This window comes from Salvelinus namaycush, chromosome 35 (assembly GCF_016432855.1).
Source record: "Salvelinus namaycush isolate Seneca chromosome 35, SaNama_1.0, whole genome shotgun sequence".
Lineage (NCBI taxonomy): Eukaryota > Metazoa > Chordata > Actinopteri > Salmoniformes > Salmonidae > Salvelinus > Salvelinus namaycush.
In genome coordinates this window covers 5,939,747-5,955,215 of record NC_052341.1, presented here as the reverse complement: position 1 = coordinate 5,955,215, position 15,469 = coordinate 5,939,747, and the positions used below count along the sequence as shown (strand labels likewise).

Here is a 15,469-nt window from a genome sequence, read left to right as displayed (position 1 = left end):
GAGATATATAGGTGACACAAACTGCTGTTTAAAGGCCCATTGCAGTCAAAAATTCTGTTAATCCCATGTTTAATGTCATATTGTAAAGCTGATGAATATAACACTGTAAAAGTGTGAAAACATTTAATCAGTGTTATTTCCTGTTAATTTCTGGTTGAAACTAGAATCTGCAATGGATCTTCTAATCGGCGGGTTTTGCAAGGGTGGAGTTTCAGCTTGCCTGTGACATCACCAAGCAGTACATTAGTAAATAGTCCAATAACAAAGAGAGTTCCAAACCTCTCTGCCAATAACAGCTAGTTTTCCCCTCCCTAATCAGACCACTCCCAGCATAATTCTTGCTTGAGGAAAAGTACATTTCTTTGTTGCTAAAAATATTTATTTTTTCTTCTTTTGAACCATTTTGATGTAAAACTATTACAGTTAGGTACTTAATTGTTACCCAGAAATGAATTGATATCGATATAAAAACGGCCTTTAAGCTTTTGATCGCAGTATGTGAGATTCTACTGCATTGTTTTGTTGTTGCTTAGAGACGAAAGGTATATGTGTCTGTATGTATGAAAACAAACAACGCAAACAGGTGTAACAGCACCTGTGGGCAACCTGAGGGAGTCTACTGCTCTGTTTATTGATCAGACAGGATTACAGGGGTCAGACAGAGGTCATGAAGACTGATCAGCTGGATTCATCATCCACACACACACAGCTGAGGCCACATAGGCTACGTTTACACAGGCAGCTCAATTCTGACCTTGTGTCCAATTATCGGCAAAAGATCTGATCCGATTGGTAAAAATACCAATTATTGTTAAGAGATCAGAATTGGGCTGCCTGTATAAACACAGCCATACACACCGAGTGTCATGGATAAGTCCCTTAATCAATCAATTAATGTGATAGTTAATACACAACAGTATAATGATGTTACACCCCTAGCCACTGATCTAAGGCCAGTTTAGCATTCTCTCTAATAGTTAAGTTAGTATTTCGGGAGAGGAAGCTGATCCTAGATCTGTGTCTAAGGGTTACTTCTACCTGAAGTCTTTAGAACAGCTTATTAAACAAACAGAGGACTTGTGCAGAAACCTTTCAATGGAAGTTCCCCTGAAACATGAGCTCTTTCATTCTTGACCCTTTCGAGTCAGTGCCAGACCGGAACATTCACATGATGTAAACATGTTTCTGTAGTGTGGATTTGGCTTAATGCATGGGAATCCATATTCTGTGTGTGTGCCAGTCAGCCTCTGTTGTAGCCAACCTGCCCTGTCTAAACCTTCATGTGTTCTTTTTAATACAGGAACAGCCAGTCAGTCTAGGTAAAACAAGGGTGTGACTGTAAACTGAAGTGTGTTTACATTTGAGTTATTTTAGTCAAATGCAGAGCGACATACAGGAGCAATCAGGATTAAGTGCGTCGCTCAAGGGCTCATCGGTATATGTTAAACCTGGTCGGCTCGTGCATTTGAATCAGCAACCTTTCGGTTACTGGCCAAATGCTCTTAAGCGCTTGGCTACCTGCCACCTGTGTGGGCTAACCCATCCAACAATTTGATCTACTCAAAGCAAAAGTACAAAGTGAGATCTGGGCAAACAACACCCCCCCACTCTCCTTACATCAGTGCAAATAACAAGGCAAGATGGAATTTATCTTCCAATGAACCATGGTGATTCTTTCTACACACCAATCGTATCGCTTTGGCTCTAAAGCAGTGAAAGCCAACCAAGGTTAGTATTGTAGGGGTTCAGGAATCACTTTTTTTTAACTCAATAGTTCCTATCAGAATATATTTACTGTACTTTACAACTTACTGGCAGCAATATATTTAAGTTACATATATATATTTAAGTCTCTATTTTGAGAGAAATTCCTGATTTCAAATCTCAAGAAGAGGACTCCCAGTGCATCTCTACCAGTTCATGAAATGACAAACTGATACTAGGTCTGGGGTCAAGGCGATCTTGTATCTGAAGCCTATAAACAATTGTCTGGGTTCACACAAATGCCCCCTAAAGGCCCACTGTCACTCACACCTGGCCAAATTATATTACTCAAGAGCTTTATTGGGATGGTCACAGTGCCCCCAGGTGGGGCTTACAGTGAACAACATTCTCATCCAGATACATTAAAACTCAAGAATTAACACTACAGGTAGACTCCGTAATAGATCATCATACAAAGCTGGGCGACTTCCCGCTAACACATAACAATAACAGAATCTAAATCTGCCAAGATGACCGCCACTACTGGCTATTTCCAATCTGCGCCTCAATTAGGCGATCTTGTTGTTCATTTCCGAATGCAGGAAGTGGCCAACTGTCTGTGTATGATGAGGTCATAGTCTGCCTTTAAGAACACTGACAGAACAGCTGTCGTCAAATTCATCCCAACGATACTCTATGAAAGGTGCTGGACACTTCACACATTTCACAACAAAATCGGCTGGAGATTAGTAAAACAGAAGCATCTTTTTCAGGTTGACGTTTATGTGCGTTATGTGGGTATACATTGAACACGTACTGTCAATACATCACATATTCATAGTGTATTGTAAATTCTCACTTTCAAACAGTTTAGCAGGGATGTTGATAGTTGAGCCACAGATGGAAGTGTCTTATTGGCAGTCTGAACGGGGGTAAATAAGAGGTGGGTATTGGTTGGTTTATGTGCGTATCGATTCTTCCTAATTTCTCCCTCGCTCTGAACACCTGCATGCTCCAAAGGAAAAGGAAGGAGGTTGATAGATTAAAAAAAGGAAGAGATGGTGAAGAGAGATGGCTGAAAGAAAATAGGACATGATTTATTTTTCCTCCCGCTGCTGCGCGACCCTCTTCTCGTGCTGGTGTTTGGTGATTCCGTACTTGAAGAACTCATAGACGGACCAGCTGATGGCTGTGGAGGGCATCTGATAGATCACCCTGGCCTGGACTCCTTTAAAGAACCCAGGCAGGCCGCCCAGCCTGTACACTGTCCGGAAGGCATGGGCCAGGCCCGTGATGTGTCTGTGTGTCCCCTGCGCCTGACCTCCACCCTGGCCTGCAGCGGGGACACCCACCAGGGACTCCTGGGTGTTGAGCAGGGTCTTGCAGACATCCAGAGGGGTGGTGGCTGCAGCAGCGATGGCCCCGGCCAGGCCCCCAGACACCATGTGTGAGGAGGGGTTGTACTGTCTGTGGGGGTTGAGCAGCTCCTGGAGGTATTCGTAGGTCATGAAGTGGAGAGCCTGGAAGGGGATGTTCATGGTGAGCTGGGTGGTGTAGGAGCGGTAAAAGGCCCCAGGTCCCTCGCTCTGCCACACGGCACGCACACAGTCCATCACGCCGCGGTACGGAGAGTTATACATCTGCAAACGCTGCTTCACCACTGGACAGGGAGAAAAAGAGGGAGGGAGGGACAGGTGAGTAGAGGGGAGGGAGGGAGGGACAGGTGGGTAGAGGGGAGGGAGGGAGGGACAGGTGAGTAGAGGGGAGGGAGGGAGGGACAGGTGAGTAGAGGGGAGGGAGGAAGGGACAGGTGAGTAGAGGGGAGGGAGGAAGGGACAGGTGGGTAGAGGGGAGGGAGGGAGGGACAGGTGAGTAGAGGGGAGGGAGGAAGGGACAGGTGAGTAGAGGGGAGGGAGGAAGGGACAGGTGAGTAGAGGGGAGGGAGGAAGGGACAGGTGAGTAGAGGGGAGGGAGGAAGGGACAGGTGAGTAGAGGGGAGGGAGGAAGGGACAGGTGAGTAGAGGGGAGGGAGGAAGGGACAGGTGGGTAGAGGGGAGGGAGGAAGGGACAGGTGGGTAGAGGGGAGGGAGGAAGGGACAGGTGAGTAGAGGGGAGGGAGGGAGGGACAGGTGAGTAGAGGGAGCATTAGAAAGACAGAAGGATTGCCAGGTGTGTTTCCATCATCAGGGATCAGGAACATAGTCCAGAGAATGAAAAAGAAATACCAAAATGATTGACCAAATAAAAAATCTGCACAGCCATAACTTCCTCGAAGGATTTAACAGATTTATTTAGGCTGTTGAAGTTAAAACCTGCTCCCTCCCTCCCTCCCCCTCAACCCGCCCCCCAGTCTCCCCCTCCCCCTAGCTAGCAGGGTAGAGTAAACAGGCAAGGCCCTAGAGGTACAAGGCGCTACACCTGCAGAGGGACCTCTGACACAGTGGTTTATCTGCAGCAAACAACATCTCAGTCTCCTTAATACACCCCATGCATCAGGAGACGTGAGACTAGCACCTGTGTTCCTGGCCTTCACCCAGGGAAAGAGATAGATTATTTATAGACAGAGAAATGTACCTTCAGATGGGTTCATGGCTGCGTCATGAAGCAATGTGGCTACACACCCTGCCGTACCTGTAACACACACACACCTCAACGGTGAACAACAACGAAAGAGCAGAGGAGAAATCCTCTAGTTCTCTCTAGTGGTAAAACAGGACATCATCACTGCTGATGGACCAGAGTCAAAACTTCTCTTCCTCTACTGGGCACGTCTGCAACCTCTTACCCTCCCCTGACCTGGAAACAAGGGAGGGGGGAAGAGAGAATTTAAAATAAAATACATTTTGAAAAAGTGTGGGGGGGGGGGGGGGGGGGGGGGGGGGGGGACAGCTGACCTGGGAAGAAGAGAAAGAAAAGGCAGAGAACAGAAACAGGGATAAATAGAGCAAGATTCTCTAGTACTTGCTTTGTCTGAGCAAACTGTGTTTCAAGTTTCTTGTCCTGCAAAGTAGAACTGTGTGTGGACAGCCCTTGATGGTAGCTACTTAGTTAACTCAGAGGACTGTTAGTCTGGTTCTAACTAGTCTGCTTTCCTTTGACATGCTCTCTAATAAAGATAGTTATGGCTCTATGGGTGACAGAAAGAATTCCTGCAGTAATAATAGTGTCTTTCTTTACCCTCTGAAGGTCTCTGATGCAGTCAGTCTGTGAATCTGGCTGACTCGGCAGAATGCTGACCATTCATACAGGGTCATATCAGCCCCATGGCCAGATAGATACCACTCCTACTAGCCTGTTGGGCCAGAATTAGCACCCACCACCAGCTGATCAACCGCCAGAGTGGCCGGTGATGTTTTTCATCACACTGGCGGGTGGACCAACAAGTTAGTTTCAGGCCAATCAATCAATTAAAATGTATTTTATTAAGCTCTTTTTACATCAGCAGTTCTACAGATACCCGGCCTAAAACCCCAAAGAGCAAGCAATGCAGAAGCACAGTAGCTAGGGAAAACCTCCCTAGAAACACCGGAACCTAGGACGAAACCAAGAGAGAAACCAGCGCCTGCGTACGGTCTGTGTATGAGAGCCTGGAGTACAGCTCAAGCAGTAGTCCTGTCTACTGTCCACAGAATGTAGCACCACTCCTCGGCCACTCTGCTCCAGGTGGCAGGCTGACTCACTTACCCACCCACACAACTCAGTGTCTGAGAGCAAGGTTCATCTAGGTTAGTCCAAGCAGCATCTGCTTTGTGCCCAGGGGAGAAAAGGGCCTCTCCCTCTCTGCAGTGTGAACCAAGATTAACTCTACAGGACTACAGAACAAAATAATTCACTACTTGCTTGAGTTGCTAAAAATAATATTGGAAACACCAAATTAACTGAGTGTTTACAAGAAAAAACAAGGTCATTTCCTGTAGGTTTCATAGGAGAAGTACAGGCTTGGTACGCACACATGTGCATTTTGTGCGTGTGCTTTGCATGTATATGCCTTATGTGTGCTGTGTTTTCCCGGTATACCGTTGGCCAGATGGCTGTTAGCCCCGGGATGGATGATGTCACCCAGACTCTTCTTCAGTTTCTCGTAGCAGGCGAAGTAGAGAGCATGTGCCGGTCCTGCCCCCACGGCCGTGGCATTCAGCCCTCTCATTGGTCGCCAGACACCCTCTGTGGTTATGATTCGCCGAAGCGCGTCCATCACATTCCGGTAGCGGGCGGCAGGCTCAGGCTGTAGGCTCTGCATTCGCGTCTACACAGGGGAGAGGTTAGAGGTCACAGACCTACTGGTTACCCAAGTCATAACCTAACCACACACTTCTCGCCATACCTTAATCCAACCAGAATGTTTAAATTACATTTGAGAAACGTCCATGTTAGAATAAAATCTTAGGAGAGGTGGGATGAATGCAGTAGTTGTAATATATTAAAAAAGCCAAGTCATAATATTGGCAGTGCTTCCACTTGCTAAATAGTTGCATGCTTGAACATTTTGAGTAGTCGTGCCCATCCCTAGTGTTAAACAGAAGGAAGTGTTGAATAACGAGACCCAAGGTCAGAGGGACATAAGCTGCCTTCCTGTAAGCCGCTTTCCCCCCCAGCAGCACTCACACACCCTGCCCTCACACACACTCCTTATCGCTGGGCCAGTGTCAGGGTATCAGTGTTCATCCTCTGTGAGGCTTAGGGTTGAACATTTTGGGGAATAGTCAGAGGTGGAAACTTTCTGTGGGAATATATGGGAATTAACAGAAATATATGAAAATTAATACCATTTAAACTGTGGAATTTTTTGCATTGGATATATTTACCATATCATATGGAGACAGAAACATAAACCTTTTACCTTATCATAAGTAGACATAAATGCAAATGATTAAATCTTTCCAATAGAAATAAAAAAAACAATTTAGTTACAAATTGAACTTTAATTAAATTAGTTGACTCTTCACATGGGATGATTTCACTGAAAAACAAAAGGGAATATTGAATGATCCCCAATGATCCATCACATCTCCCAAAAATGTTTTCAACATACATCTGTAAAATGACAGTCTAGAAACTAAAGCTTTGGTTGTCTTCCTCTCAGGCTTCCATGTTTCCTCCCTGGACCTCCTCAATGTCCACCTCCTGAACATCAGACTTAAGCCTCATCTTCAGTGTCACTTTCCAACCTTGTTGAGGATGGCTCATTGTCAGCCTCAAAAAGCCTCAAATTTGCCTGGATGGCCACCAATTATTCAACCCTTGTATTGGTCAGTCTGTTGCGTGCGTGTGTTCCCAAACAAGGACCAGTTGCGCTCTGAGGTGGCTGATGTTGGTGGGATTTGGAGGATGATGGAGGCAACATGGGAAAGAGCCTTAGATCCACAAAGTCCCTTCCACCAGGTGGCTGATGAGATATGTTGGCATGACTGCCATATTGCATCTCCATCCCAAAGCCCCTGCTTGGAAGTGTACTTCGCCAGACTGCCAAGAACCTTGCCCTCATCCAGGCCAAGGTGGCGAGACATAATAGTGATGACACCATAGGCCTTGTTGATCTCTGCACCAGACAGGATGTTCTTGCCAGCATACCTGGGGTTCAACATATACGCTGTGGCGTGTATGGGCTTCAGGCAGAAGGATTCACGCTTTTTGATGCATTTCAGAACTGCAGTTTCCTCTGCTTGGAGCAACAGTGAAGTGGGCAGGGCAGTATGGATTTATTCTCTTACATCTGCAAGCAGTCTGAACATCAGACAGGATGGCATTGTCTCCCTCAATCCGTGCAATGGCTACTCCTATAGGTTTCAGGAGTTTCAGGCTGCTTACCACTCTCTCCGAAAATGCATCATCCAGGAGGATCCTCTTGATGGGGCTGTCCATATCGGCAGACTGTGACATGACCATTTCTTGGAGCGACTCCTTCCCCTCCAGGAGACTGTCAAACATGATGACAACACCACCCCAACGGGTGTTGCTGGGCAGCTTCAATGTGGTGTTCTTATTCTTCTCACTTTGCTTGGTGAGGTAGATTGCTGCTATAACTTGATGACCCTTCACATACCTAACCATTTCCTTGGCTCTCTTGTAGAGTGTATCCATTGTTTTCAGTGCCATGATGTTCTTGAGGAGCAGATTCAATGCATGAGCAGCACAGCCAATGGGTGTGATATGAGGGTAGGACTCCTCCACTTTAGACCAAGCAGCCTTCATGTTCGCAGCATTGTCCATCACCAGTGCAAACACCTTCTGTGGTCCAAGGTCATTGATGACTGCCTTCAGCTCATCTGCAATGTAGAGACCGGTGTGTCTGTTGTCCCTTGTGTTTGTGCTCTTGTAGAATACTGGTTGAGGGGTGGAGATGTAGTTAATTATTCCTTGCCCACGAACATTCGACCACCCATCAGAGATGATTGCAATACAGTCTGCTTTCTCTATGATTTGCTTGACCTTCACTTGAACTCTGAACTCTGCATCCAGCAAATGAGTAGATAAAGCATGTCTGGTTGGAGGGGTGTATGCTGGGTGTAGAACATTCAGAAATCTCTTCCAATACACATTGCCTGTGAGCATCAGAGGCGAATCAGTTGCATACACAGCTCGAGCAAGACATTCATCAGCATTTCTCTGACTACGTTCCTCCATTGAGTCAAAAAAACTTCTGATTCCAGGAGGACCATGAGCTGTTGCTAAAAATAAGGTGCCTGATTCATCATTTTCACCTTGAATAGAAGTAGAGGGACTTTTGTCAGAGGCTGTTTGTTGTGAGCGCTGAGAGAACTTTATGCACTTGGCCAGATGATTCTGCATCTTTGATGCATTCTTCACATATGATTTGGCACAGTATTTGCAAATGTACACAGCTTTTCCTTCTACATTAGCTGCAGTGAAATGTCTCCACACATCAGATAGTGCCCATGGTATTTTCCTGTAAAGATTAGGGAAAAAACAAGTAATTAAAATAAAAATACAATGCCATGTACAGATAAATAGTTAAGCAGTTAGATTAAACTCCTCCTATGTAAGATAAATGTTTTAAAATGAAACATGTATGGAAACAGGTGAATTAACACTCCTCAGTTAGCAGGCTCAAGCAAGCGAAAACCCACATGGTAGCAAAAACCAATTAGCAGAAATTGTTTACAAGTTATAAATGATTTAAACACACTTTGCTGTAGGCTACTATTTGCTAGTTAACAAAAAATAATGTGTGTTATATAAAATATATTCACCCCACCCAGTATTGTAATCAAAACTTACCAGAAAGCATGTAGTCCTTGGCTCAGACAGTGTAGTAATGTGGGCTCAATAGCATCTCATTAGTGTGTAAGATCTTAAGAATCAGCTGTACATGTGATGTAAGAGTGCACTGTGTATGCAGAGGGTTGCAATTCCATTGAATTGGGGATAGTTTAACCAAAATATGACACAAGACCTAGAATTGCCTTGTGTATCCCACAAAAAATGGTTCACTGTTAAGCTAACTTTTTTGATGAATTTAAGCAAAATTCCCCAAATTCCCAGGCTTAATTTCCCATGGAAAATGTCTGACCCTTTTGCAACACAAGTGGCTAGTGTCATGGTTCATCCTCTCTCTGTGGGGCCAGGGGCCAGTGTCAAGGTTAAGGGTTCATCCTCTCACTGTGAGGCTAGGGGCCAGTGTCAAGGTTAAGGGTTCATCCTCTCACTGTGAGGCTAGGGGCCAGTGTCAAGGTTAAGGGTTCATCCTCTCACTGTGAGGCTAGGGGCCAGTGTCAAGGTTCAGGGTTCATCCTCTCACTGTGAGGCTAGGGGCCAGTGTCAAGGTTCAGGGTTCATCCTCTCACTGTGAGGCTAGGGACCAGTGTCAAGGTTCAGGGTTCATCCTCTCACTGTGAGGCTAGGGACCAGTGTCAAGGTTCAGGGTTCATCCTCTCACTGTGAGGCTAGGGACCAGTGTCAAGGTTCAGGGTTCATCCTCTCACTGTGAGGCTAGGGACCAGTGTCAAGGTTCAGGGTTCATCCTCTCTCTGTGAGGCTAGGGGCCAGTGTCAAGGTTCAGGGTTCATCCTCTCACTGTGAGGCTAGGGGTCAGTGTCAAGGTTAAGGGTTCATCCTCTCACTGTGAGGCTAGGGACCAGTGTCAAGGTTCAGGGTTCATCCTCTCTCTGTGAGGCTAGGGACCAGTGGCAAGGTTCAGGGTTCATCCTCTCTCTGTGAGGCTAGGGGCCAGCTAGTGCTGTGAAATGCATAGGGGGCTTCTAATAACGTCCAAAGGAGAGGCCTGGGCTACAGCTGAATGGACAACACATGCTGATTGCTTGCTGCACTGTGTTTGTCAGTGTGCTAAAGGAACTGTAAAGCACTGTGGAATGCCGGGCCTGTAAGAGAGAGCAGACTCCTACACGTCAACCAACCATGCATAATGTAGCAGTAGCTGGATGGGGTTGAAACCTTTAGAACATCGCCATCTTGCAAGATATTTCATGTCAATGTTTCAATGAGACTTCGGTATGACTCAATGTTAAAGGAAATGAGAACAGTTGTCTCAGCCACGACACAGAGGTATATGTAGCCTATGGTTGTGTATTGCAGAGAGCTTAGCTTGTCTGGAAAGAGCCTTTCCAACCTCAACCTTTGGAATGAGTGTAAACAACGAGTTGACATTATCTCTACTGTACAATCTGTGTGACAACCACTGCAAGCTATTTTCCAAGGATTATTAACTGTGTGTGTGTGTCAGTGTTAGTCCACTGGGGTCAGCGGTCAGCTTGAGCTAGGTCCCCTCTGTAGAGATCTGCTAATGTGTTTATAAGTAGAGACGGTCAATGCCATGTTGTTTGACAGGTGACATGATATATAGATCAGTGAGTCTGTCTCAGGCTGCCCTTCCTCTGCAAGCAGACCGTTTCACTGTCTGAGCTGCACCTCAATACTCTAAAGACACATGCTTTCCTAGTCTCCTTTACTTCATCTGCGCGCATTTGAAAACTCAGTATATGTGAAAACAACACGGTGGCTGGATGCCAACTGGGAACATGCTTTGTTTCGACTGTCCTGTTCTTTCATGTCGGTGAAAAGAGAGGAGACGGGGAGAGGAAGCCATTTTAGACTACTGAGACGAAGCACAAGCTGTGTGAGCAGCACCTGGATCAGAGGTAGGAAATACAGCTGGGAAAGACAGATGAATCTCCGCTTTGTTCTGAGAGAGCCCTGCTCTCCCACCTGACACTAACAGCTGACTCGTCTCCCTACCTGACCGCTCTGACTCGGTTGCTCTGTCTCTGCTAACTGCATTGTTGTACACAATGATCGCGGTCGACTTCGCAGCGGCCTACTAATCTCCCTGAATCATAAATAACTACTCAATATTATTTGTAGATCATTCAGTCACAATTTACCCATGATACGTCACGATTTTGATGCTCGAACACCACCAATCATTTCCATCAGCGACCACATAATATACCAGACAAAAACGCTTGGCTCTCATGTGCTACAGCTCTTTGCAGAGCAGACCTAAATCAGTGAGTGGGCCTGTCAAAACAGCATAGGCCAATGTAACTTAACACATCTTGTTTACATAACACCCAAGTCATCCCGGCTAAGCACTTCATCCAATACAAATTTAAAGTCTTATAACAATAAACAGAACTATGGTTCTAAGAGTGTGCCGTGGTAGAGCCAACCTATCAGCCTAATTCTGCATAATGAGCACAACAACATAGAAGCATTGTGCTCTTAATCCCAGAACATCCAGCCCTGTATTTTCTGTAAACAACAGCTCTATTCCATCTAAATGCTGCCAGGTAGCAATTAGCATTGCAAGAGTTTGTTTTGCATGGCCCGATGCCCCGGGTGTGCGGAGATTCCACATTGTACACCATTGGTTTCTATTGATCTCCTTCCAACCGGGGAACCGGGCCAAGCAAAACGAACTCGCCCATTGACAATCTCAGACTATTTGACAGAATCCAGGGTGCCTGTACTAACCTATGGGTTCTCTTCTTGAATACATGGACAGTTTTGAAATACAGGGAGTTACACCTAGAAGCCATATGCATGCTAAAAGCAGTTTGGACCGTTTTCAAATGTAACGTTAGCTACTAATCGATCGCACTCTCCTACGGTTACTAGTCACCTAGCTAGCTAGTGGGTGACGGTGGTGGGCAACAGTGAGCGGTTCATGTGATGTGTATACATGTACAGGAAATGGGGAACATTTGCTGCTTCATTCTACCTAACTGTCTCCTTTCTCAAAGCGAATAACTTTGCGTGTTATTAGTATGAAAAACTACCTGGGGGGTGCACACTAATGGCAATAGGGAATATAGTAAATTGCATTAGGAAAATGTTAAGCCTAGACCCATTATATCAGGCGCCAACTAAATAGCTGGCTACAGTACTAGCTAATCATCATTCACCCCCAGCCTCGAGCCGATGCACAGCCAGAGGCCGACCTTGCTGTTTTGGTTAGCTAACTATCAGCTAAAATGGCTAACGTTAGATAGCTAGCTAATAAGATGACAACAACGGCAATATACACTTCCTAAAAGTTTACCTTTCAATTTTATTGAAATTCTGTATGCCAAAGTTAGGTTAATGAATATGGCGACTAATTATGTGACAAATCTAACTTGTGCAGTAACTAACTAGCTAGGTAACGTTACCTAATCTAGCAAGTAGAGTAGGCTCGAGCCACTGAAATTCGTAGTGGATGGAAGTTAGCTCGTTAGCATGCTAAGTTAGCGTCCTAGCTGAAATGTTAGCCTGTCTGGTTTCGACCTTGCCTCATATGTGCTGTGACTGACAAACTTATTGACAAGGTGGCCACCAATCGGATTCGCATGATTGCTGAAGCCACATCACGACGAGAAAAGTAATTTCCAACCCTCCAATGTAATGTGCCCAAGCTACAAGACCAGTCGGTTAACTATCTAACGTTAACTAGTTAGCGGCTAACGCTAGCCCAATATAGCCTACCACGTTACCTTGACACAGTCGATGGGGAACATCAGGCAATGCTCCATGATCCCAGCCACTGCTCCTGCAAACATGTGGGTGCTGGTGGAAGCGCCTTGCGGCAAACCCTCATACTCCGGTTCCGAAGCCTCTGCTATTTCAGGAGGGCCGTCGCTAAACTGAACATTCTGAATCTCTGTCTCGCCTCCGATCCGGGGAGACAAATTCCCAACGAGGCTCTCCGACACTCCCCAGATCCTTCCACTGAACCATCGGATCTCTGCGCCGGCTGAGGCTCCAGCAACCCCGGCGTTCCCGCCTGCTGTCTCCGCTGTCATCCGATGCCTTCTCGGGAAACCATCCGCTTCCATTGGAATCTCGATGGACAGTCTTTACTTTATGCCCCGATGGCACTCCGTCTAAGGCGGTTCCGTGTTCGCGTACCGTTGGTAGTTTTTTACATTCCCGTCCCAGATGTTTACCGGTCGTACACCGTTTCCACGCCCCGCCTCCCTCAGTCCCCAGAGCGGACAGGTCCACGCAGTGTTTGGGAAAGGCTAGCCTCTGCCGAAACCCCAACAACCGGATGTTCCGGTTTTCAGGGGAAGTGGGAAGAGAGCCTGTGACGCGACGGCCGCTCTTGGACGTTAACATAATGTGGTTGGTTGTCTGGTATAGCTATCTTAAGATGAATGCACCAACTGTAAGTCGCTCTGGATAAGAGTGTCTGCTAAATGACTAAAATGTAAATGCAGGTTAGATGTTATAGAATCAGTAATTTGGGTATATAGTTGTGCACTTTTTCGCCACTTTTCTACAAAATCTTTAAAGGATACATACATATGGCATACTTGGGCCATTTTGTTGTGTTTTCCAGACCCCCTCAAACATTTTAAGACATCATTGGGGTGTATGTACCAATTATTTATGGAGATATGGCCATGTGAATCCTATCCAATATGGCCATGTGGATCCTGTCCAATATAGCCCTATGGAGCTGGTTGGTGGTCATTTTGAAAACTGTCCCTTTAGAGTATAATATGTTAAATCTACAATGGAGCTATAGCTAGACATCTTTATTTAGGCACTTACTTACTTTGTGTAAAGGCTGAAAGGTCTCATCATAAAAGTGTTTAGTTAAAATTGGTTACCTGTCTCTCTTTGCTGGACATAATGCATTCTTATGAGATTTTAACCTACCCTGTACTTGTCACATTGGGTTTCTGTCACATTTCTATAACTTTTTTTCAAAAAGGACTTCTTTAGACATGCCCTAGCTATGTCAAATTTGGTGGACTATCACAGTTTAAACAAATTCACGTAGCTGCTGGGCTATAGTCAAAAGGACCTCAATATGACCTCCATGAAGGGCTTAAGAGTACTTTATGATCAGAAGTATTTTCTATGGCCTCCCGAGTGGCGCAGTGGTCTAAGTCACTGCATTGCAGTGTCACTGTAGCCTGGGGTTTGATCCCAAAGGGCGGTGAACAATTGGCCGAGTGTTTTCCGTGTTAGGGGAGGCTTTACTTGGCTCATTGCGCTCCAAGCGACTCCTTGTGGCGTGCCAGGCGACTGCAGGCTGACCCCAGTCATCAGTTAAACAGTGTCTCCTCCTACACATTGGTGCGACTGGCTTCTGGGTTCAGTGAACAGGTGTTAAGAAGCTCAGTTTGGCGAGTCATGTTTCAGAGGACGCATGACTCGACCTTTGCCTCTCCCGAGCCCATTGGGGAGTTGCAGCGATGAGACAAGATTGTAATATTGCAAAAAGGGGGTAAAATTACAATAAATAAAAATAAGTATTGTCTATATTATATGTGGGGTTTATTTAGTGAGTAGATGACACTACAAAGAAATTTTGATATTGTTTGGAATGATTTGACCCTATTTTCGTCTAGAATGTGGCTGCAAATACAGATGTTTTGCTCTTGCCTGGCGGTCGCCCTCTCAAGCACCTCCGGAAACTGCTTTCTCAAAGCTAAGGATCCGGATCACGTTCGGCGCTCGTGTTATTTTATGCACACTACATAGCTGCTGCTCACACTCCCCCTCTTGTGTTTCTCTCTTTACTCACCAGCCTCTCTGAACCATGATGAAGTATCTCTATCTCATATTTCTGAACAGTTGAAAAAAAGAAACTGCCGATTTGAACGAACATTCCCAAAAATATTTATTGAAGGCTATACAACCTTCTCTGTCAGTTGTAATGGATATTGCATTTGCACAATAATTGCTGCAAAGAAACAACTACTAAAGGGCACCAATAATAAGAAGAGACTTGCTTGGACCAAGAAACATGAGCAATGGATATTAGACCGGTGGAAATCGGTCTTTTGTGACACACAGAGTAGGTGAACGGATGATCTCCGCATGTGTGGTTCCCACCGTGAAGCATGGAGGAGGTGGTGTGATGGTGCGTTGCTGGTCACTGTCTGTGATTTACTTAGAATTCAAGGCACACTTAACCAGCATGGCTACCACAGCATTCTGCAGCGATACGCCATCCCATCTGGTTTGGGCTTAGTGGGACTATCATTTGTTTTTCAACAGGACAATGCCCCAACACACCGTGAGGCTGTGTAAGGGCTATTTGACCAAGAAGGAGAGTGATGGAGTGCTGCATTAGATGACATGGCCTCCACAATCACCCAACCTCAACCCGATTGAGATGGTTTGGGATGAGTTGGACCGCAGAGAGAAGGGAAAGCAGCTGACAAGGGCTCAGCATATGTGGGAACTTCTTCAAGACTGTTGGAAAAGCATTCTAGGTGAAGCTGGCTGAGAGAATGCCAAGAGTGTGCAATGCTGTCATCAACGCAAAGGGTGGCTACTTTGAAGAATCTAA

General features: G+C 45.7%; 1 protein-coding gene across 1 annotated transcript; it reads right to left on the bottom strand.

The window, feature by feature from the left end:
- Positions 1-603: 603 nt before the first annotated feature.
- Positions 604-13,214, bottom strand: LOC120029949 (mitoferrin-2-like). The gene is made up of 4 exons (XM_038975259.1): positions 12,654-13,214; positions 5,722-5,950; positions 4,279-4,335; positions 604-3,364 (listed from the first exon to the last, which is right to left on the bottom strand). Exons 1-4 carry the CDS (start codon positions 12,993-12,995, stop codon positions 2,802-2,804), a joined length of 1,191 nt encoding a protein of 396 aa, XP_038831187.1. The 5' UTR covers positions 12,996-13,214; the 3' UTR covers positions 604-2,801.
- Positions 13,215-15,469: the final 2,255 nt, after the last annotated feature.

Excerpts from the sequence above, each read along its gene's own strand:
- LOC120029949 (XM_038975259.1), bottom strand. The coding sequence starts at position 12,995 with ATGGAAGCGGATGGTTTCCCGAGAAGGCATCGGATGACAGCGGAGACA. Across the intron at positions 4,336-5,721 it reads TAACAGCCATCTGGCCAACG|GTACGGCAGGGTGTGTAGCC; the intron begins GTATACCGGGAA and ends TGTGTGTTACAG. Across the intron at positions 3,365-4,278 it reads AGCCATGAACCCATCTGAAG|TGGTGAAGCAGCGTTTGCAG; the intron begins GTACATTTCTCT and ends CTCCCTGTCCAG.